The 26359-nt window shown below is 35.2% G+C and overlaps 1 protein-coding gene across 4 annotated transcripts in view; it reads left to right on the top strand.

Annotated features, from left to right (window-relative positions):
- Positions 1-24979, top strand: part of LOC115217548 — a 129915-nt gene extending 104936 nt beyond the window's left edge. For all 4 annotated transcript variants that reach the window (XM_029787277.2, XM_029787276.2, XM_036507393.1 and 1 more), the window contains 7 exons: positions 7186-7318; positions 9252-9359; positions 11030-11229; positions 12192-12256; positions 17726-17896; positions 21450-21560; positions 24551-24979. In XM_029787277.2, coding sequence (XP_029643137.1) covers positions 7186-7318; positions 9252-9359; positions 11030-11229; positions 12192-12256; positions 17726-17896; positions 21450-21560; positions 24551-24715 — 953 coding nt within the window. In that variant the 3' untranslated portion in view covers positions 24716-24979. The remainder of the gene's footprint in view (positions 1-7185; positions 7319-9251; positions 9360-11029; positions 11230-12191; positions 12257-17725; positions 17897-21449; positions 21561-24550) is intronic.
- The last annotated feature ends 1380 nt before the right edge of the window (positions 24980-26359 follow it).

The raw sequence follows: 26359 nt of genomic DNA, 5'->3' as shown, positions 1-26359 counted from the left end.
TCAAATTTTGGTTAAATTAGTGTTTATCAAAGGGGAGGCCTATGGGATTGTCGGACAAGTTGTTTTGAGAAAATTTGGTTTAAATGTTTGACAACTCAACACCATCCATTGGATGGAGAGGGGGGGGGGCGTTTTGTTCGTAAATATAATAACAAAAGAGTAATTTTTTTTTTTACTTGTGCAGTTTTACACCTGTATACACAAGCATTTGATTGACTAAGCTTTTCAAGGTCCAGAGAATGAGACCAATCAACACACCACACTTTTACTCTTTTACTGAAGAGGCATGCAATACATTTGAAACGCATAAGCGTCTCAGTCTCCTTACATCAGAGAATCTTGTGTGTTACGAACACACATCATCTGAAGGGAGTTGTTCTGTGGTGAAGAAATACAACATCAGTCGCCATATTTATGTTTGAATCTACTAAAATGAATTAAGAATGAGTATGTAATATTATTGTTTGGATTCTTGCTGTTGTGTGTGCACCTCGTGAATTATTATCAGTTTGGTGTTTGATAGACAACATGCCTCAGCAAATAATTTTTATACTGAGTTCCTTAAACCAGAGCCAGTACACTTATTAGATTCATTGATCCAATGGTAATTTGACTGAAGAAACATACCAAAAGGTTGAAATACCAGTTACAAGTAAGTTCACCACCATCAATACACTGCAGGGAAAATTCACCATGAGTAAAGCTTACTGAGAAAATATATCCATAATATCTTGCCATTAATAGTAAAAAGCTGTTTTATTGAAAAAAAAAAGCTTGTGAATTGATGAACTTTCCCTATGGTGAATTGATTGACACTGAACTTACCAGATATGTGAAATACCTCAGTGTCATAAAGTCCTCATGCATCAGTGAAGTGTGTTATGGAAACAAATCCTCTAAAGGGAGGAGGTATTTTCTTACAATAAAATACAACAGCGATCAGATAGTTACATTTGAATCTGCCAAAATGTATTGTGAATGGATACATTATTGTTCTGATTCTTGTTTTACATATGCCTCATGAATTTTTTTTAAAAAACCTCCCAAAGTTGTATTTTTTTTCCTCATTTTTCAGTAATGAAAGTATACCATAATTAAAATGTGTGACCCAACACAGAAAACGCCCTTTGTGCACTGATATCTCGAACATTTAAATTTAGCCATTAACTTTTAATTGCAGTTGACCTTCTTGCTGTCTAGTGCCAAAGAGAATGTCACACCTTACTAATTAAGTAATGATTACAACTGGTGATTAAGACTCCAAAGTGTAGCAGATAAAAACAACTGCTGATTTTTTATGTAACTAATTGAGAAACTTCACTGTCACTTAATCATTCACTTAACCCAGCCGAGAAAAAGACTCTGTGTGTGTGTGTTAGCTTTATGTTAGTTAAAATATGTTTGTGACATATTTCAACTTCTAAAGGCAAATCCACTGCATTTACTGTGGAGAAAAAAATTCTCTCTTATGATAAAAAGGTGTAAAAGTACCATATCTGCCCAGTATTGCCCCTGTCAAATTCCCATATATATATATATATATATATAATGATTTATTACTTGGTGGTGATTATTTTGTTTAGCTCTTGGTCAACCTTTAATGGGTAAACCTATAATCAAAAGCCTTGCTGTCATAGCCATCATGTCTTTTTTTGTATCAGTGCCCACACTCTCTGGTGTATCCTTTTTTTATTTAAGACAATGAGTGATTTTTTTTGTAAAATTTGGTTGCTATTTTTAGTTGGTTGAATGGCCTGTCCTCAGGTTTTTTCATTTACTCATTTTGATCATTTGTTTTACATTGTTAGAATTTAACTCTTGTTAAAGGAATGATTTGAAAGGATTCACTGATGTTATAAGTGAAGCTAAAGTGACCTCACCACACGCAGATCATCAGTCTTTACTGAGGCAAAGGTGATGGTTAGTCCATATTACTCCATAAGGAGCAGTGAGGCTAGTTTCCTAGTTTCTCTAGCATATATATATTCCTCCCTGGATGGGACACCAGTCTCTCACAGGATTACTCATCTTTACCAGCTGAATGGACTGGAGCAATGTCTGAACCCGGAAGCATGTGGTTGGTAAGCAAGCTACTTACTGCACAGCCATTCCTACATAATGGTTTCGAATTTTGGCACAAGGCTAGTAATTTCAGTAAGATGATTATATTGACCTCTGTACTCAACTGTTACTTATTTTATTGATCCTGAAAGGGTGAAAGGCAAAGTTGACCATAGCAGAATTTGAACTTAGAATGTAAGGACAGATAAAATGCCTGACGTACTAATGTATCTGCCAGCTCACCACCTTAATAATAATAACACCAACCCCTATTAGTCACTGAGAATGATTGAGTTAATCTCATGTGAGATATGGCTATGTATCACAGATAAGAAACTATAGCATAATTGACCAGATATCACCCTCCTACACACACAAAAAAGACAAAAACAAATACTAGTTCTTCACTGACATGGTGATACATGCAGATCTGAAAAGAGATTAAAAAGTGGGTCCTCATTGGTACAGTGGTACCTGCTGATCAAAATGTTGTAAAGACAGAGAACGAAACTGTTGAAAGATATCAAGACCTGACATTTGAAGTGGAACATATTCATAGAGCCTCAAGAATGAGTGTGGTATCCATCGTGATTGGTGCACTGGGAAAAAATTCAAAGAACACAAGAAATTGAATTACAAGATATCATTGAAGATAATAATTATAATAATAATAATAATAATAATAATTTCCTATATCAGCCTATCTAAATTTGTGCTCTTATACTGTTGCAATTATTGTTTTTCATAAGAAAGTCTCAAACAAGGCAAGAGGCCACTACATGTAAGGGACTATAAAGGAGAAATTAAGATGAAAGAAATGAATTTACTTTAGTTTGAAAGAGTTCATGTCACAAGGAGGTGGAAAACTGTGATGGAAGAGTGTTCCAAAGTCTGGCAGTTCCTTATTAGTGGAAGCACAGCTGCATTTGGATGAAGATGCTGTGAGTTTCAAATCAGGCAAGATGGCACGAAGTGATCTGGAACTAAGAAAGTTCATCAGAGCATTCTTGTGACAATAAGTAGTTGTAATTTTTGGTACATATGAATGAATTCTAACTCTTCAGTTTTATTTGGAGAAAATCATGCAAGTTTTACTGTTACCTGGGGTTGATAAAAGCAGCGATGTGATCTAGGTTTTTGATGGCCTGATGTTCATAAGTGGCGTTGCCTTTATAACAATCTCTTCCACATCTCTCTCTCTGTATCTCTGGATTTATCAACTGAGTAGAATATGTTGAACGGAAGACATCTAATAACATGTAACTCTTTTGATACCAACCTGCCTGAGACTGCTTCTGGTTCTCTGATACAAATTTCCTGTTTTAAAATGATCAGAATTAAAGCCTTATGTCAAAATTCCATGTTAATTTATGTTTTGGGGTATCAGATTAATAATGACCTGTCATTCTACTCATCATCACCATCAACATCATCATTGTTTTATCATCTACTTTTCCATACTTGCATGGGTTGGACAGAGTTTATTGAGGTGGATTTTCTATGACTTGATGCCTTTCCTATTGCTAACCCTCACACATTTCCAAGCAAGGTAACATTTCCCCATGGTGAGACGTTTTTCATGGAAGACTGGAAATAAATAACATTGCTTCAATCATGATGACACTCGTTTATGACTATCATGCAATGTCAAGACAAACACACACCTATATATATATATATATATATATATATATATATATATATTATATATATATATATATATATATATATATATATATATATATATAAAAATCAAATCAAATCAAAACAAATCAAAATAGATGAACATCAATGGAATTTGTATCTTTGTGGTACCAGTGCCGGTGGCACACAAGAAAATCATCCGAACGTGGCCGTAGCCAGTACCGCATAGACTGGCCTCCGTGCTTTGGGGACGTAACAAACACCATCTGATCGTGGCCGTCCGCCAGCCTCATCTGGCACCTGTGTCGGTGGCACATAAAAACACCATCCGAGCGTGGCCGTCTGCCAGCCTCGTCTGGCACCTGTGTCGGTGGCACATATAAACACCATCCGAGCGTGGCCGTTCGCCAGCCTCGTCTGGCACCTGTGTCGGTGGCACATAAAATCACCCACTACACTCTCGGAGTGGTTGGCGTTAGGAAGGGCATCCAGCTGTAGAAACACTGCCAGATCTGACTGGCCTGGTGCAGCCTTCGGGCTCCCCAGACCCCAGTTGAACCGTCCAACCCATGCTAGCATGGAAAACGGACGCTAAATGATGATGATGATGATGATGATATATATATATATATATAGACACACACACACACACAATGGACTTCTTTCAGTTTCTCTAATAAATCCACTCTCAGTTTTGGTTGGCCTGGGGCTATAGTAAAAAACACTTGGTTAAAGTGCCACATAGTCGGTTTGAACCTGAATCCACATGGTTGGGAAGGAAACTTCTTTACCTTACAGCCACACCAGCACCTCAGAATTATTAAATTCTTCATTATTTTCAAAACTGATGGAAGAAACAACTGAAATACAACAACAAAATATGTTAAAACATGTCCATTGTTTTCACTAGTTGGCTTTAAAGATGAAATCCAATCCTATCTTCAGCTATATTTTCCATAGTGTTTTCTTGGCTAATTTTATAAGCTTTATCTCTCTTGCATTTTAATTTTAAACATCTATCTTGCAAGAATGTTCAGTATTGAGGTTGGGTATGAATTATATCAATTAATCTCAGGTGGGATTGGGCAGCTTGGATGGATCATAAGCACTGTCCCTCCTCCTTTGAACAGATTCAATTTTTTTTTTGAAAATATCCATATTTATTATTTTGTGACTGAGCGTGTGTATGTATGAGAGGGCTTGTGCATATGAGAGTATGTGCATATCAGAGACTGTGTATGTGAGAGAGAGAGAGAGAGAGTGTGTAGGAGAGTGTGAGTTTGTGTGTGAGACAGTCGGTGTGAGAGAGAGAGAAAGTGAGTGTGTATGTGAATGAGAGAGAGAGAGAGAGAGTATATGCATGATAAAAAAAGTGAATGAGAGTGTGTTTTTGTGTGTGTTTGCATCTCTTTTCTTCCATCTGTTTGTATAGAAATTTTCTTGCATTCTGCTGCTTGTATTTTAAAGTGTTGTTGTGTTGTTGGTTGCCCTTATGACAAATAAAGAACATGCCATTTTGTTATCATTGCCATTGTTCTTATAACTTGATTTCATTTCTTAATTCCTTCTCCTCTACAGGATGTGCTTAATCCCTACCCATTTATTTCTGGGTATTGTTACAGTTAGTTATAATTAGCCCTAAGCGAGAATTAGCCACAGTTCCTGTTGTTTCAGTGGTAACAGGTGTATGTGTGTGTGCACGTGTGCATGTGTGTGTGTGCATGCTTGCATGTGTGTGTGTGTGTGTGTGTGAGAGAGAGAATATGTGTACATATGTGAGAGAGAATACAGGCAGAGATTTGTGACCTTTGAGGTAACTGGGAGTAAAAATCATTGTGCCAGCTATAATCTTAATTTATTCCATATAAGGAAATATTTCTTTATAAATTCTTATAAAATAATTGTGGGTCTTTAAACTTGAAGGGGTAACAAGCTTGCAGGGTTAACCGATAAAAGATTAAGATAGTGTTTCAATTTTGGATTACTGCTCCAAAATAGTTGTATGTTATTGCTGCTGTTTAGCTTCAGGTCAATCTTGATCAAACAGATATATAATCAGATGTATTCCAGAAATTTTCTCATCCATGCTTCTTTATTTAAGATGGCATGGTTTGATTTGAGGGTGATTTCCCTGCTATACCTAAGCAAGTCAAGTGACCACATTCCCCTTTGCTGGTCCTCCAAAAATTGTTTTTAGGGCGATGCTAGAAATATTTCTTTGTAATTATTTTATAATTATTTATTTACTTGCTGGTAGATAAGGAAAACTGAATGTATGAACCTGATATGAACTTTGTAAGTTGCATTACTAGCTCCCTGTGTAGGGTAGCAGTAACTCTGAATAACAGCTGAAAAAGCAGAGGACACTCCTCAGTCTATCTTGCATTTTGTAAGTGTGAGAGAGAGAGAGAAAATATGGAGACATGCTTTTTGCTCTAAGTACAAGGTTTGAAATTTTAGTGAGAGGTCTGATTACATTGGTTCTAGTGCTCAACTAATACCTATTTTATCCACTTTGAAAAGATAAAAGGTGAGGTCAGCCTCGATGGAATTTGAACTCCGTACACAGAGCTAGAAGAAATACTGTTAAGCATTTTTTACCAATGTGCTAATAGTTCTACCAATCACTGCCTTCATCTATAGAGACATACTACTTTTATTATAGTTTTAGGCTGATCAGAGCCTTATTAGTGAATTTGGTAAATGGAAACTGAAAAAAGCCCTTTGTGTGTGTGTGTGTGTGTGTCTCCTTGTCTTGACATCACATGATAGTTGTAAGCAAGTGTCACTGTCATAGAAGCAGTGTTGTTTGTTTCCAAAGTTCTGTGAAAACATGTCAAGACAGGGGGAAATATTACCTTGCTTGGAAACAGTTGGCAACAGGAAGGGCATCCAGCTATAGAAAATGTGCTTCAATAAAATTCCATCTAACCCATGAAAGCATGGAAAAATGGATGTTAAAACAATGACGGTGATGATGATTACACCTTTTGGTCTTGGAGGCTACAAGGCAACCTCACTAGTGCTGGTATCACATTAAAATGCAGTCAGTACACTCTGTGAAGTCCTTGACAAATGAGTGGAGATGATATAAATTTGAGAGGACCCTTAATCTTGTTGAGGACATTTCAACATCTCTCATACTGGCGTCATGACAAAATGCACCAAATACTCTATGTAAAGTGGCTGGTGTTAGAAAGGAGTTTGAACAATACAAACCAAAATGAAATATGTGCAAGACAGTCCTCCAATCCATCTAGATGAGTGGTAACTCCAAATAAAAATGACTTGGACTATGATAACCCATCCAAGTTGTGGTGTTGGCAAAGGTGATGATGTTGATGATGATGAGAACGACTTGTTTAATTGGTATTTGCTTTACTTCAGTTTTGGTTTTCAAATATGGTAGTTATTTTACTTGCACTCTGTATAAACTACTCAACCTGAACCCTAATTTTATTTATTTTTTGATTTCCATAGGTATTGGTGATCTAGAGAACAGTGGCAGTGGAGAGTTTCCCATGCAAATTCCAAGATCTTGTTCCCCTCGTCCCTTTCATTACGACTATGCTGACTACCCTTCACATCAGTATGAAGAGGTCCCTATACAAACGTAAGTAACTCTTTTATAGGTTTCAATGTTGCAAAAAAAAAAAAAGTGATTGAAGAAAATTGGAAAGGATTGTTTTTCGTTCAACCTAGATTCTTAATCCTGTTGACCTATGATCAAAGATATTACAGCCATGAACAGTCTGTTTTTGCTGAAAGTATCTAGGCCTATGTTAACTAATATGGTTAGGATGGGTTTTGACAGATTTGACTGTTATTTCTAGCAAATTGAATGACTGAGGTGGCACATTTTGGCTCATAAATTTGAACAACAATGTCATTGATAGGACTCAAAATCTTGTACATATTGCTTATCTGATGACCTCATTGCCTTTCTGTTCCTCTGTTAGATTAGAACTCAATAAATCTGAAGAAGAAGTTTCTAAACTGTATGTAGCAACACTTTAGTAGGACAACTAGTGTGTTGCTACTAATCTCTAGGGTGTTATGACACTTTAGGGTGTTGCCAATAATCTCCTACAGTGTTGTGACATTTCAGTGTATCATTGATGTTGGCATACCCACATAAGTGTGCGCTCCTTGAGCCTGTTTCCTCTTAACTTACAGAAAAATAGATATTTTTAATGAAATTTTCTACAAATACCGTTCAGATGATGTAGATTATAATTATATCAGAATTTGATATGAAACAAACAGGTGGGCTTACTTACTGAGGCATCATATATATCTACAAAATGAAACTTAAAAGTTCGAGAAAACTGTATATGCTTGTGCACTCAGCAATTCTTTTTTTTCTTCATATTAACTTCTGATATAATTGTAATTTACACCATTTGAAAGGTATTTTGTAGAAAATTTCACTAGAAATGTACTAATTTTTCTAAAAGTTATGAAGTGGTGCCCCAGCATGGCTGCAATCTTAATGAATGAAATAAATAGACAATGATAAAAGAAGAAACAAGGTTGATTTGTGTGAATTAGCTGAAACTCCTCTCTATGCCCACCTCCAAAAGGTTTTCCCAGTAAATTCCAGTGTAATTGGAATCTACACTATCTGAAAGGTATTTATGGAAAATTTCCTTGAAAAATATCCAATCTTTCTGAAAGTTAGGAGGAAACAGTCAGTGGGGCATACTTGTGCAATTATACTCTGATGTTTAGGTATGTCATGACACTGTTACCAATAATCTCTGGGTGTGTTGAAACATATCAGTATGTTACTGATAATCTCTAGGTGAATCATAAAATTATGTGAAAAAAATAATCAATTTTTAATAATATTTGGCTGAGAGCTGACAGTTCTGTGAAGCATTAGATAAGTGACTGTTGATTTGTGATATGATATACTCTCTTGACTCTTTTACTTGTTTCAGTCATTTGACTGCAGCCATGCTGGAGCACTGCTTTTAGTCAAGCAAATCGACCCCAGGACTTATTCTTTGTAAGCCTAGTACTTATTGTATCTGTCTCTTTTGCAGAACCGCTAAGTTACGGGGATGTAAGCACACCACCATCGGTTGTCATGTGATGTTGGTGGGGCGGGGTCAAACACAGACACACGAACATATACACACACATACAAATATACATGTATTCAATGGGCTTCCTTCAGTTTCTGTCTACCAAATCCACTGACAAGGCTTTGGTCAGCCCGAGGCTATAGTAGAAGACACTTGCCCAAGGTGCCATGCAGCAGGACTGAACCCAGAACCATGTGGCTGGTAAGCAAGCTGCTTACTACACAGCCACTCCTGCACCTATGAATATTTCTAAGGAAGTAATATTCTTTATTATACTTTGGATGATAATTAGATATAATTGATTGATAAAATGGTTATTTATAACAACAATTAAGGAGCCGTTGCTATAAATAACCATTCAACTTTGATTTCTCTCTCTTCTTTGTAAATTAATTAAAAAAAAAAAACAAGTATATTTATCTTTTTTGTATTTTCTTTTTTCATCTTAACTCCCAGGCCATCTTATTCCCGTGATGATTCCCAGCTTGGTAGACCAACATTTAATTCCTCGTCAGACATTCCAAATGAAGAGGAGAACCAATCACAATCACATTCAGAATCCAGGTAAGAAATAGATGTCTTCTTTTTGTCTTTGTTCTTCTGAACTTGTAAGTAGTGTATGTATATGCATCCATGTGTTTGTGCATGCATCTATGTATATATATATGTGTATGCATGGATAAAAGGCACATGGTCCACATCCTCTCATTGATGCAATAGTCTACTTAACCATGAAATAGGTAAAAGATACTGTGGGGAGGCACAGTTTACTTCTGTAAATAGTGGAAACACTGTGTGATGAAGTGTTTCTGTAATGCATTGTGTTGAACTAAAAACACAAACCTGTGTACTTTAATCTGTGTGGCTGACAATAAAATTCCACTCTTACTTCACATTTCTGCTCTCAAGTATTCTTCCCAGACATCTGATGTCACATATCTGTTGTGAAATACATCTTATGTCAACTGATGTGCTATACATCTGGTGTTCCCATGCATTTGGTATATTATTTCATTTCTTGTGTCTCTCACATCTGTTGAGCTATACAACTATTGCACCACATATCTGTAGGACTACATAGCCATAACCAGCAATACCACATATCTGTAATGCTATGCTTACACTGCTATACCCCATTTTTTGGCATACAAGTTGAACTTTTCAAACCAAAATTTGTTGCCAAGAATGATAGGTTGACTTGTACACCAAAACAACTTTGGAGGACCAAAATTTCCATGTGAAATGCAGCAGGATTTGGAAAGATAGTGACGATGTTTCCATGTTTACACTATGTACTACATTGACTGTTTTCCAGAAAATATGGTACATGACTGGCATCCGTGCTAGTGGAGCGCTAAGAGTACCATTCAAGCGTGATCATTGCCTGAGGAACAAGCTGGCCTCCGTGCTGATGGCACGTAAAAAGCACCATTCGAGCGTGATCGTTACCTGCATCGCCTTACTGGCACTTGTACTGGTGGCACATGAAAAACCATTCGAGCGAGGTCGTTGCCAGTGCCGCTGGACTGGCTCCTGTGCAGGTGGCACATAAAAAGCACCATTTGAGCATGGCCAATACCAGTACCGCCTAACCGGCCCCGTGCCAGTGGCATGTAAAAGCACCCACTACACTCTCGGAGTGGTTGGTGTTAGGAAGGGCATCCAACTGTAGAAACTCTGCCAGATCAGATTGGAGTCTGGTGCAACCATCTGGTTCACCAGACCTCAGTCAAATCGTCCAACCCATGCTAGCATGGAGAGCTGACGTCAAACGATGATGATGATGATCTCCTATTCTATATATCTGACACAAGTTTATACAGACTCTTCATCAATATAATTACACCCAGCCATTCAGAAGTTCACTTGTATGTATAGCATACTGTTGGAGGTGCTGGGGATAGCAGTGTGTTTAATAGTTGTTTCAGCTTCAGGAAGATGTGAAAGGATAACAAAGCATATCAAACTTTTTGATAAATTTCAGATCAAATTATTCTTCTGAAACCAAGAACAGAGAATGCCTCCAATCTTTATCATTGTGCTAAGTCTTTTTTTTTTCTTTTTTTTTGTTCTGTATGTGTGTTTTCTAATTTTATTCTGAAATATGATAGATAGTGAGACCTTATCAGCAAGAAAAATAAAAATGAAAAATAAAACAGTGCTAAGGGTGATAATGATTCCCAGTACATCTGTTGCCTAACAATTTCTCCAGCAGTTATTCTTTTGTCTTTCAGTCGTAAAAGAGTAAACCCATTATATGAAGCTGTGTGCAAGACTGGTTTGAACCAGAATGATAATCAATTTAAACTCCCTCCAAATGAGTCCATCTATAAACAATTCCATTGTCTCCGCGTGGCCTTCACCCTGGTTGTTGCTGTTGTTCTCCTCTCATTAATTGCTATCACAACTGTCATCCTTTTAAATGAACCAAAAGGTAAATAATTGTTTCTTTGTTAATTATCAAATCACAATATCTGGGGCAATAAAAATTTACAAGACCATAAGATTTAAAGGATGATGATTAAAACAAGATGCTTTCCTTTACAACCTCACTACCAAGTTGGTAGCTGATTAAAAGGAGAAAAGGAATACAAACATACATACATACATACATACATACATACATACATTCATGCCCACATACATTCATACCCACACACATACATACCCATATATATACATTCATACCCACATACATTCATACACACATATATACATACATACCCACATACATATGCATTTATGCACACATTCATGTTTGCTTAAGCCCGTTGGTCCTTATGAAACACAGGTCATTGATGACTTTATTCCATTGTTATCAACTCTGGGTTGTAGGGCCTTCCCTTCTCAGACTTTGTTAGTTTTGAACTGTTATTGATGCTTCAGTAAGTTAGCTTTTTTCTTGGTAGGAATGTTGGCTTTATGCAAACCTATTTCTATCTCTGAGAAGAAGTGGTCCTTATAGGTCAGGCCTCTATCCTTTGACCTCTCTAGCATGGGAAGTCTTATCAGGAGCTTGTGCTTTGCTGGCTTAGCTCTCAGGGTCACTGAGACATATTAACCACCCAGGGTCTTGACCTTGTGGTGGACGCATACCTGTGATAATAGGATGGGCATCCAGCTACAGAAATGAAGCCAAAAATTAAATATTCAAGTGAATGTGATCCTCCAAGTTATCTGAAAGAGAAGAAGAACTGGCTTGGATCATGACAAGACATCCAACCCATGCCAGCATGGAAAGCAGACTCTTTTGGGGTCAATAAATTAAGTACCATTTGCATACTGAGGTTGATCTAATCAACTGGCTCCCTCCCCCAAAATTTCGGGCCTTGTGCCTAGAGTAGAAAAGAATATATATATGGACTCTAAAGTATTGTTTCTCTTTAATATTTACAGAAAATGGTAATTTGCTAAAGGAATTCCAAGAATTAAAAAACAAACACATGTTATTAGAAAGAAAGGTAAGTTGAACATGTACATATTGTGATTGTTCTCTGAGTCTAAACCTGTTGGTTGTTGAAAACTGCCAACAAATTAGTGGAATGACATTATAAGGTTTATTTACACTGATATATTTTGTAAACACACATTGTTGCTCACTCTCCCACCAATTCATGACCACTTCTACTGATTAACACTATTGCAACTATCTCTGTACTAAAGTGGGTGAATGTGAATTTTCAATATTGGAAACTAAATAATCTAGTCATAATAATAATAATGGATTCTCCCATTGATGATAACATATGAGTGTTCAACCAAATGACAAGTCGTTTATAGTGATCGAATGTATGTGCTTACATTAGCTCACTCCCTCCATCAAATCAACATTGTCTGGACAGGTGTACAGTGTACCATGCCTCAGGTGTCAAAGTGATTGCAGAGCAATCTGAGATAAAGTGTTTTGCTCAAGAACAACGTGCCGCCTGATCTAGGAACTGAAACCATGATCTTGTGATTGTGAATGCAACAGCCTAACCACTAGGCCATGTGTCCTCACTAACACTAATAATAGTAATAATCCTTTCTACTAAAGGCACAAGGCCTGAAACTAGTTGATTACACTAGTACTTAATTTATTGATCCTGATAAATACGTATATATATATATATATATCACCGTGATCACCATGACCGACCAGGCTATCAGATGTTGCTACACATCGCTGGTCACAATGCACTTCACATTGTTTTAGCCTTCAAATGATGCCACAACACTGGCTAAGCAAACAGGCCAACAGAAGAAAGAGTGAGAGAAAGTTGTGGCGAAAGAGTACAGCAGGGATCACCACCACCTGCTGCCGGAACCTCGTGGAGCTTTAGGTGTTTTCGCTCAATAAACACTCACAATGCCTGGTCAGGGAATCGAAACCGCGATCCTACGACCGCGAGTCCACTACTCTAACCACTGGGCCATTGCACCTCATATATATGAAAGGCTTCTTTTAGTTACCATCCACCAGATCCACTTACAAGGTTTTGGTCAGCCCAAGGCTAAAGTAGATGACACCTATCAAGTCATGTGGTTGGGAAGCAAATATCTTACCTCATAGCCACACTGGCTATTTTAGAAATAAATTTTGTGTGTGTGTGTCTGTGTGTGTAAATGTCTCCATACAGAACAAACTTGCTTTTTTTAAGCACTAAGAGCAGGAACATACACACGCACACACACATTCTGAATTGACATGAGCACACACTCACATAAACTAAAGTTCACACACGTAAACACACAGACTTGTCATACAATAACCGCATGTATCTGATTACATTCTCACACTTTGAGAACAAATATCAGTTCTGAATATCCAAGAAGTTCTATTGACCATCCTTGTTTCGAGGTCAACATCTTAACATAAACTCTTTAGAATACAGGAAATTATTGTGACAAATGTCTTAACAATTAAGATATTGTTTCTATCTAACCCCTCTGTGACTTGCACACTGTGAGCATCAAATTTCCTCTTATACATAAATGTTGTGAGGTTAACCCTTCAAACCTGTGAGGAAACTTTAACAATTGTAATTTTGATTGACTATGCCCCAGGGAGATGCAAAAGCAGGTAGCCACATAGTTTTGTGTTTCATTATCATCAATTTTGTAATGTTCATTTTTTCATGCTTGCACAGGTTACATGTAATTTGTTTAGGTGGAGTTTCTATGGCTGGATGCCCTTCCAGTTGCCAACCCTCACCTGTTTCCAAGTAAATTAATAATTTCCCCATGACCAGACATGTTTTCATGGAAGGTTGGAAATGAAGGACACAACTTGTATGAAGGTGACATGTGGTGTCAAGGCAATTAAACATTAATACCTACATATGCACTCATGCACTCACTCACACACACATGCTGTAAAGTGATAGATGTTGTAAGTCATTCAGCCATAGAAACTGTTCCAAAGCAGACATTGGAGCAAAATGGAGTCCTTGGACTTGCTGGATTTTGTCAAACTGTCCAATCCATGCCAGCATGGAGCATAGACATTAAATGATGATGATAGATATATATCAGTGTTGTCCTTTAATGTCCACTTTTTCATTCTTGCGTGAGTTAACTGGATTTTATTGAGACAGTTTTCCTATGGCCAAATGACCTTCCTGTAGCCAACCCTCACCTGATTGTTGAAGTAAGGTAATATTTCCCTTTGACAGGACATGTTTGCATGAAAGACTGGAAATGAATGACTACATGCGTGATGGTGACACTCACAACCTCATGTGATGCTAGGATGAGGGGACACACACACACACACATGTATACACTACAAGGTCACCTCCTCCAATGCTCCCTCCCCTCTCAAAGATTCATTGTTTTGCAAGTTACTTAGTGACCCTGCCAGTGATGGTGCCACATAAAATGCATCCAGTCCACACTGTAATGGGTTGGCATTTGGAAGGGCATCCAGCTGTAAAGACCATGCCAAAACTGACCTCTTCTGTGTTGGTGCCATGTAAAAAGCACTCAGTCCACTTTGCAAAGTAGTTAGTGTTATGAAGGGCATCCAGTCATAAAAACCATGCCAAAATAGACAGAAGTTTGGTGCAGATTTCTGCCTGGCTGTCTCCTGTCTAATCATCCAACTCCTGCCAGCATGTGGAGGGTGGATGTTCAACAATGATGATGAGAATCACACACACACACACACACAAAAAACACACAAACACAAATTTACAAACTTACACACAGGTAATCACAAGTTTAAAATGGTGTATAGTAGACATGTATGTATGTGTGTGAGTGTTTCTTTGTAATGGACACCAGAAAAACCATCTACCCCCTCTCTCCTTAAAACTACATATTCCTCACACCCACCTTTCTGTGTGTGTGTGTGTGTGTATGTGTGTTGTATCTATGTATTTATGAAAGTATGTATGCAGTGTTGCATGTATATGATAGCTGTATTAATGTTAAGATCCCATTGCCACGGCTGTTCTCACCTTCACTGATATAAGTCACTTTCACTCTGCTACCACCTTTCCTTCTCACTGATACTCTTTGCAACCTTCCCATTTTATCATATAATTTGCCTGGGGGGCACATTATAGATTTTTATTGAAATCTAATTAGCCTATTATTGAACTGGATGTTAGTGTAACATGTATGCAAAGTTTCGTGAATATTGGTTTGCTGGTTTAGGCACTAAGATGGTAACAGACAGACAGAAATTGCCATGTATATATAAGGTGTATAATTTTAATTTATAAATACCTTGTAAAATACTCCTCCAGCTGTTTATGGCTGGCCAAGATCATCTTGCCCAGAGTATGGTGGGATATTGATGTCTTTCTGGGGTTCAGCGTCTTGAACAGACCAATCAAGGTGGGGGCTCCACTACATGCAGCAGTAGCATGTTGTCAACAAACAGGTCTACAATCCTTCTGTCCATCATAGACTGATGGAGCCAGTGCCAGCAGTTTGGGTAAATGCTTTGCCAATGCTGGGCTGGCATGCTCTCTTTGCACTGGCTGCAATGACTGACTATTAGCACTGCTACCAGAAGATTGTCTGTGTTTCCCACAGGAAGGGCGGGCCTTGACCCTCTCCTCAAACTGGATGACCTGTGCTGGGTGTTTCCTTTTGACATGTAACTTCAAGTTGTAGAGGCTCACTGCTTGTCCCTCAATGGTCTCCTTGGGCTGGCACATGATGCACCAGTAGTACAGGATTTTGGTATTCCTCTTATCCCTTGACATAAGAACAAAGTAGTCCTCCATGTGGGGCCACAGGTTCTGAAATTTTTGGCTCTCAACTTGAGTGACCTCTGCCTCACCCACAGCTGTTGCAGACGCCTCAAAAGGCCCTTCAGGCTGAACAATAACATTTTCATCTTCCATAACAATAAGTGATAACTTGATAAGCTGCTAACATACACTGCTGTCATTGTCTCTGTAACACTATTTGTAATGTGACAATGTTGTAAGTGAACACAACTCAAAACTGCAGAATTACACAATGCTGCTCAGCTTGCTGCTGCTGTGTCAACCAATCACATTTTGTCATGTGTACATGTAGTCAGCCAATGGAAGTGCCAAAGGAGCATATTCAGTATATTTTGTTTAAAGAGTTCAATGAAGGCAACAACACAACGGAAAGTGTGAGGAATATTAATGCAGTATATGGGGATCTGACAATAAGCGTAATCCAGTGCCAATGGTGGTTCTAGAAATTCTGAGCCAGAAACTACAACCTAGAAAATGAGCCCTATCCGGGAAGATCTGCAGAGCTTGATGGAGATATCTTGCAAACCCTGGTGGAACAAAATCCCATTGTAACTGTTGAGGAGCTAGCAGAGAAGCTTGGATTTGGTTATTCATTGACACCTGTGTGCCATCGGAAAAGTCAACAAATTGGGTCAATGGGTTCCTCACAAACTTTCCGAGTTTAATCACCTGCAGAGAGTGAATGTGTGCTCTCCTTTGCTGTCATGTGAGATGCAGCACGGAATTTTGTCAGTGAACAGGTCATGGTCTTAAAGCGACGAAAATATTTTGACAAATTAAATTTAAATGTTGAAGTGAATCTAACGGTTTTTGTGTGTTTCTTAAATGGCTTATAAACACCTTCCACACTGTAATTGTTATATATATATATATATATATATATATATATATATATAATATATATATATATGTTCAATGTAATAAATGTGGATGTCAGTGTATCACACTTTTCCAACTTTACTCCTAGAGGCTGTAGCCCAGCATATATTATTTTGGAATCAGACTGACTCCGTGAGGTCCAGAAATTTTGGATTCCTAATTTTTATTATGGGTGAACAAAAAGTAAATAAAAATGAAGGGGAGATGATTAATAAAAGAAGCAAAGGGATGTAAGCCAACTTACCTAACTTACTTTACCCAGAGACACACTCAGGTACCTTAATCTTATCTACCAAATACTTCAGTTCACTGAAGGGATGGAAGTAGAGTGGGGTACTATGGCCTCTTTACTGAAACAGCTGTAAGATACTATCCTACTTTCTATGCTCTACGTTATATATTTTAATAATTACTGGTATTTTTATATATTATATATCTAAAGCATATGTTATACATGTATGTATATTTTTATAATTGTTTTTTAAAAAATAAATAAAAATAATATAATGTCTAAAAGTTGATGAATATTACCTCTTGATCCCCTCCATTTTCTTATTGCTGTATATATACATATATGTGTGTGTGTGTGTTTGTGTTATATAAATGTGTGTGTGTGTATATATATGTGTGTGTTTTATAAATGTATGTATATATGTGTGTCTTATATAAATGTATGTCTATATGTGTGTGTTTTATATATGTATGTATATATGTGCATGTGTTATATGTATGTATGTATGTGTGTGTGTGTGTTTATATATATATATATATATATATATATATATATAATATTCACACATACACAAATCATTTTTCCATTCCTTTTAGCTGGAAGAAATAATTCAGAACCAAAATAACAGTGACATAGCAATGCGATCCCTTGATAATGTCATCGCCAATAAAAATGAAGACATCCAAGATCTGTTTTCATATCTAAATAGCTCTTTACTGGATTTCCAAACACAGCTACATAATATTAGTAAAATGACTGGACCTCAGGTATGGATACTTACTTTTATATATTGTATTTTTAAATATTGTATGTCTTTGAGCATATTTTCATAGATATGAATGTTTGCATACAGTCATATTTGTGTGTGTATGTATACTAGAACAAAGACAAAAACAAATGCTATTTTAATAGTTTGAATGCATTTAACACATATATCTCCAGTGGTTATCTAAGGTAGATCTTAATACTTTCCTTAATCAAACATCTTCAAATATATTTTAAATGTTTGACTGAGGAATAGATTAGGTAACATCTGTCTTATATAACTACCAGAAACACATGTCTTAAATGCATTCAAAACATCACGATATCAACATTTGGTTTTGTTTTCATTCTGGTATTATGCAATTTTGTTCGATAACAATCTGTTTGTCCTTACTTCAATAACATGGTTAATACAACTTTTGTAGGAGCAAAATGTTTTACCAGAAAAAAGTTGAAAAATTCTGGTAAAGTATATTGCATCAAATCATATGTGTGTATATGCATATGCTGGCATATATACAATGCATGGAAGTCTAAATTTTAAAAGAACTATTTCATCATTTTCATCTCAAAGTCAAATCTAATTACACATAAATTCAGTAAAATGTAAAATTATTTAAATCTTATTTAAACATGACCATATACTGGTTGGATATATTTGCATTTGTTTATATATATATATATGTACACACTCACATGCACAGATGTGTGTGTGTGTATATATATATATATATATATATATATATATATATATAATATAATTCGAGACAAAACCACTATTTTAAAACCAAACAAGGAAAGACTTAATCAATACATAACATTTTAATATAAATTAAATAAACCGCCACTACAAATGTTTCATGTCTGCTCCGACAATCTTCAGGTGGATTTTCGATCTAAGAATAGCAATATTTTAAAATATAATTTAAAATAATTTAAAATAATAAAACAATAAAATTATCAATGAAAGAATGTAAAAAAATAAAAATATAATCTATATATAATCTATATATAATCTATATATAATCAATATATAATCTAAAATAATCTAAAATAAACCCTATAAACAATTGAATATAAAAACCTATTATAAAATTTCTCATATTTAAAAACGTACAAAAACCAAAAAACAACAAGCAAAAAACAAAAACCAAAACCTAAAAACAAAAACAAAAAACAAAAAATAAACTATATATACACATACATGCTCATACACTCAACACATTACTTATTCATACTTCCTCACACACACATACAACACTCAATTCATAAACAATATACATATACCCGCTCTCACATACATATACATACACATACATACAGAACACGATATATACCAATATATAAACACCCACACCCATACAGATAAATAAATTACGCAAACAATCACACACACACACACACATACATAAACACTCAAAAGAAAACCGAACAATTCTTAGCACGTGGATATCAAACATTTAAAAAAAATTATGAATGGAAATGAAATCCATACATTCAAGTATAAATATAACTATACAAACCCTAACACAATACACACAAATACACACACATATATACACACACCCACAAACATAACCATATACACACTCACACATACATATACATACGTACAAGTCCCGATACAAACAAACTTTAATAAAACGACCATGAAAAACGAAAACTCATATATATTAATATATATATAAAAAAGAGTGTGTACACACAGACGGGTGCAATCACACGCACATTCAAAACTTACATATATACAAGTGCATAAATAATCACACCCAATTACATAGCACTATACACTCCCACATCTACACTTACACTTGTACACTCTCACACATACATACACACCCATACCTACATACAAAAAATTCTTAGTAAAATAATCATGATAAATAAAATCCATACATACAAGTATAAATATAAAGATACAACCCATTACACAATACACATAAATACACACACATATATACACACACCCACAAACATAACCATATACACACTCACACATACAAATAATACATACAAAACTCGATACAATCAAATACGCACACGCACACAAATTCACACATACATAAACATACAAAAGAAAACAACATCTCTACACATAATACGATATATAAAATACTCCATAAGAAATCAGATTATCATAAGTAACAAGATTAACAAAGGAGAAAAATATACATACCTTCTAATCAGTATCAAATTTTGAAGTGAATAACTTTATCCGTTATTACAATAAACAAAAAATTGCGTTACCATGGAACCGAACATATAAAAATTATTAGCGCTGCGTAAAACAGCGTCTTTAAAATTATGAATGGAATATAAAAATCTTAGCGCGTAGTAAACAAACGTAAATAAAAAATTATGAATGGATATACAAAACTTTCTACAAATTCTTTAAAAAAACCATAAAAAACGAAAACTCATATAGATATTAATATATATATAAAAAAGAGTGTGTACACACAGACGGGTGCAATCACACGCACATTCAAAACTTACATATATACAAGTGCATAAATAATCACACCCAATTACATAGCACTTATACACTCCCACATCTACACTTACACTTGTACACTCTCACACATACATACACACCCATACCTACATACAAAAAATTCTTAGTAAAATAATCATGATAAATAAAATCCATACATACAAGTATAAATATAAAGATACAACCCATTACACAATACACATAAATACACACACATATATACACACACCCACAAACATAACCATATACACACTCACACATACAAATAATACATACAAAACTCGATACAATCAAATACGCACACGCACACAAATTCACACATACATAAACATACAAAAGAAAACAACATCTCTACACATAATACGATATATAAAATACTCCATAAGAAATCAGATTATCATAAGTAACAAGATTAACAAAGGAGAAAAATATACATACCTTCTAATCAGTATCAAATTTTGAAGTGAATAACTTTATCCGTTATTACAATAAACAAAAAATTGCGTTACCATGGAACCGAACATATAAAAATTATTAGCGCTGCGTAAAACAGCGTCTTTAAAATTATGAATGGAATATAAAAATCTTAGCGCGTAGTAAACAAACGTAAATAAAAAATTATGAATGGATATACAAAACTTTCTACAAATTCTTTAAAAAAACCATAAAAAACGAAAACTCATATAGATATTAATATATATATAAAAAAAATGAGTGTGTACACGCAGACGGGTGCAATCACACGGACATTCAAAACTTGCATGTATACAAGTACATAAATAATCACACTCAATTACATAGCACTCATACACTACCGCATCTATACTTACACTTGTACACACGCACACATACATACACACCCATACCTACATACAAAATACTTATTAAACTAATCATGATAATGAAGTCTATACATACAAATATAAAGATAAAGATAAAACCCCATTCATACACAATACACACAAATACACACACATATATACACACACCACAAACATAACCACATATATACACACACGCACATATATATTAATTTCCATTGTAATCTACAATACTTTCAGGGTCCACCTGGTGTTGGAGATCTTTCCAAATGTATATACGAGTCCAGGCATAACTCAGGTGGACAGGATGTGACCTCAACAATATGGGCTCCACTTCAGAACAAGCTTAAAGTAAGTACTATATAACTTAATTTTAGATTACTATTTTCCAGTTGGCATGATGGTTGGTCACTCTGTAATTTTGGGACCTATGGAGTAAATACATAATCTCTTACTCAAAAATGGGTTAGGTTTTGTGACAAGAACATCTTGTAAAATCCAACCTCAAAATTCAATCCTCGTCAATACCATGTGATCATTGAAAAATGGGTGACAGAATTTCTGGTTTAAGATTCCCATATAATTCCTCACATTTCTTTTTTGGCATTTTCAGAAGGTTTTAGCAAATTTGTGTTCTACACTTGGAAATTCATATGATTATGAAAAATAAAAAAATATTTTTTTATATTTATACCGCACCCACCCATAAATCCTAAAATTTCCACTCTTTTTCAAATTTCTTTTTAAAATCAGAGTTTAAAATAGAGACAGTCTGAATTTTTTGCTTAAATCCCTGCAATGGATCACCCTTGGGTGCATCATCATTCCATAAAGTGTGTTTATGGGGAGAAAAATATTGAAAAACATCAATACATATCAGTGACAAAGAAGCGAGGAAGGTATCAGATAAATGTTGAATGTGCTAAAAAAAAAAACGAAATTACCCTTAAATCACCAACTAAATAAAAACTTTTTTGCATTATTGTATGAATTCTTGTGTGTAGAAAACAAATTTGTAAAAATTTTCTGAAAATTCCTAGAAATAAAAAAAGTTATGAGAGGTTACATGGGATGTTTAACCCTTTTGTTACCAGCCTGGCTGAAACCAGCTCTGGTTCTGAGTACAAATGTCTTGTTTTCATAAGTTTTGAATTAAAATCTTTCACCAAACCTTAATCACAATTTATGTTCCTAACACTAGCTGAATGATAACTAAGTTATTTAACTAAATTCGTTGTTATATTTAAAGTAATTGATAGAAACACAGAACATCTCAAAATAATTACAGTAACAAAAGGGTTAAACCAAAATTCCACAAAATTGGACGTTAAGCAAACTTTGTATTGATTTTACATTGATTCACATTTCAATCTTTTTACCCTTTAGCATTTCAACTGGCCACATTGGACCAAAATATTGTTCCATTCACCTTTTTTGTGTTCAAACCAACCAGATCTGGCCTGTCATGTTATTATAAAAATAATACAACCACATGTGAATGTGAATAAATAAGTATTACATTTGGATTTGGTATTTACACAAGTACAGTATCCTGTCAGCAATTGATGTTTACAATTTAGCTCTGACATGTTAGATGCCAGAAAATGGTTAGGTATAAACGTACAATGTGTCTCTATTCTTAATGAATCCTTAACTGAATGTTATTATATGCCTTTCACTGTAACTCAATGATTCCAGCTGATCAACTTACATGATGGAAAAGGCGAATCTGGAGTTTTCATTAAAGGACATATGAATTTGTAGCAAAGATTTATATATAGGCGTAGGAGTGGCTGTGTGGTAAGTAGCTTGTTTACCAACCACATGGTTCCGGGTTCAGTCCCACTGCGTGGCACCTTGGGCAAGTGTCTTCTACTATAGCCTCGGGCCGACCAAAGCCTTGTGAGTGGATTTGGTAGAAGAAAACTGAAAGAAGCCCGTCGTATATATGTATATATATATATGCGTGGGTGTGTTTGTGTGTCTGTGTTTGTCCCCCTAGCATTGCTTGACAACCGATGCTGGTGTGTTTATGTCCCCGTTACTTAGTGGTTCGGCAAAAGAGACCGATAGAATAAGTACTGGGCTTACAAAAGAATAAGTTCCGGGGTCGAGTTGCTCGATTAAAAAAGGTGGTGCTCCAGCATGGCCGCAGTCAGATGACTGAAACAAGTAAAAGAGTAAAAGAGTATATACCTAATCCATTCGTACGACTATTCAGCCTAGGTCTCTAGTAGAAAAGTGTTGCCCAAGGTGCCATGCAGTGGGACTGAACCCAGAACTGTGTGATTGGGAAAGGAGCTTCTTACCACACAGCCATGCCTAAATACATGCCTTTGTTTCAGTTAATTTACAAAATAATTGAGATTTTAGTAAAATAACTTTGTTATTAAGCTGGTGTTTGGAACCTAGGTTAATAAAATTTAATGGAAATTTTTAAATTTATATCACTATAAAAACGATTTTTTTTTTCATCAGAGAAACCAAGTGACAGTCTTGGGTGGATTTGTAACAAAAAGGGTTAAAAGAATAATAACGATTTTGCAAAAATGTCAGTAATTTTAGGAAACTAAGAGATTAGCTGTAAATATACCAACTACTAGGAAACTACTATGAATCTTCAGATTTTGCTATAGAAATCTGTGATTACCAGTGCCTGTATACATGAGGCCTGAAAAGAGAGAGTGTAGTTAAAACTACCCTATATACCCTTCTTTAAACTCAGAGATTTCACTACCATTTCCTGCAAACTAAGCTATCTTGTTGAGCAACCATAATGGGCTTTCTGAACACCTAATGAAAAATTACCTTTATTTTTTTTTTTAGTAGGCACTGGCATGTCTGTGTGGTAAGAAGCTTGCCACCCAACCAGATAGTTCTGGGATCAGCCCCTTCTGCATGGCACCTTGGGCAAGTGTCTTCTAACCAACCAAAGCCTTGTGAGTGGATTTGGTCGATGAAAACTGAAAGAAGTCCATTGTACGTTTATATATGTGTGTGATTTTGTGTTTGTCTCACACCAACACTTGACAACCAGTCTTGATGTGTTCACATCCTCGTAACTTAGTAGTTTGGCAAAAGAGACCAATAGAATAAATACTAGGCTTCAAAAAATAATTCCTAGGGTCAATTTGTTTGACTAAAACCCTTCAAGATGGTGCCCCAACGGGGCTGCAGTCTAATGACTGAAACAAGTAAAAGATAAAAGATACACCATGTCTCATGCGAGCCACTCCTTGGTAAAAAAAAATGTTACCCATACTTGATATAGAAGCTTTGTTCATGTGTGTTTACTGTTTCATGTGTTGTCATCTGTTTTTCTTTCTCTGTTTCCCTTTCAGAACTATATTGTGATGTCAGCTACATGCTCTGTTTATCACGGTCTGTCGACGCAACTGAGAGAGCAAAACAATCAGTACCAGTGTAAATGTTATGGTCATTATCCCTCAGGCTCCATGGATAAAGTGTGTTATATTCATCTTTGGCTTTGCCCGAAGAAATCCTGATTATGTGTCTTTTGTTGGACAATATGTACAGTACTCACGAAAAGCCATAGACGAATGGGAGTATTTTTACCAAGACAAAGCAGGAAGAGGGAAATGCATATACATATATACACACTTACACATACTCACACACATGTATAATATTATTGTTGGATTTGCCTACTGTTCTATTATTTCAGGTTTCAAGCCAAAGAGGCAGTCATCTGATGGCATATCGGCAAAATATAAAAAATAATGATTTGGTGAATTCTAACAATAGCAAAAGCAAAAAACTAAGTTACTCTACTTTATGTATCGAGTTCTTTTTATCATTTTGTAACACTGCTTGCAAACAGAGTATCATGTATATGCATTTTATTGCTTCTGTATATTACAATACATTAACCTTACTTGAATTTACAATATGAGAAACTTGATAATGTTTATATCTATAGACTTATCAAATATGACAAGCATAATATAATAATGTTTATATCAAGAAGGTGTACTTTTTGTTTTAGTATATATTTTTATTATGTATATAGTTTATAAATACATTGGCTTTTCAAGTCTTCTGTCACTTCTTAGGATATCCAATATCCATCTGTTCAATATCACTGTGGTGCAGAAAGACCAAAGCAACCAAAGCAAACAGCATTTCCTCTCTCTCTCTCTCTCTCTCTCTCTTTATATATATATATATATATATAATGATATGTAATTGTAAGATACAAGGATCTAGGATCTAAGTGTAGAAAATGGAGCAGGTAAATTCTAGACTGCATATGTTTCCTAGCCAGCAGATCCTTGGAAATAATAATTATTCAATGAGGGGTACTCCACTAACTACTTATCAGCCTGAAATATATATACAATATATATTTGTGCGTGTGTGTGTGTATATATATATATATATATATATCATCATTAATAAATTCCAGGGTAGCAAAAAAATTTAGAAAATTTCTTTGCTTCCAGTGGTCTAGCGAGAGGAAAAAACTAGTCAATAGACTATATATTATTCATATAAAAATACAGTGTGCATTTAAGCACATAAGAGATGGCTATAACAGGACTACTCCTTCTAGCGGGTCATATGTCCTGTTATGAGCATCTCTTATGTGTTTAAATGTACACTGTATTTATATATATATATATATATATATTATAAATGATTGACAAAAGCATAGGAATTACCTAATTACCTTCATTAGTTTACAGGTGTAAGCTAATGGAGATGATTATGTAACTGTTCTTTTGTCATTAATTAGTATTATACTCTGTAATCACCTGACACTACTCTAAAGCATTATTGAGTTCTAACAACTGATTATTAGTATCACTATGTCTAAGTGAAATCATAAAATATGTATATATGTAAGTATGTATATATGTATAAATATGCATGTATATATGTATGTCTATATATGTATAAATATGTGTACATATATACATTTGTGTGTTTGTATGTACATATATATATATATATATATATATATATATGTATTTGTGTGTGTGGGATATATATATATATATGCATGTATGTATGCGTATATGTGTGTATGTATGCATGTATGTATCAATATATTTGTATGTATGTATTATGCATGTATGCATGCATATACAGGGATTGGACAAAATAATGGAAACACCTTAAAATTTCAG

Source organism: Octopus sinensis, linkage group LG11 (assembly GCF_006345805.1).
Source record: "Octopus sinensis linkage group LG11, ASM634580v1, whole genome shotgun sequence".
In the NCBI taxonomy this organism is placed as follows: domain Eukaryota; kingdom Metazoa; phylum Mollusca; class Cephalopoda; order Octopoda; family Octopodidae; genus Octopus; species Octopus sinensis.
This window is presented reverse-complemented; position numbering and strand designations above follow the sequence as displayed.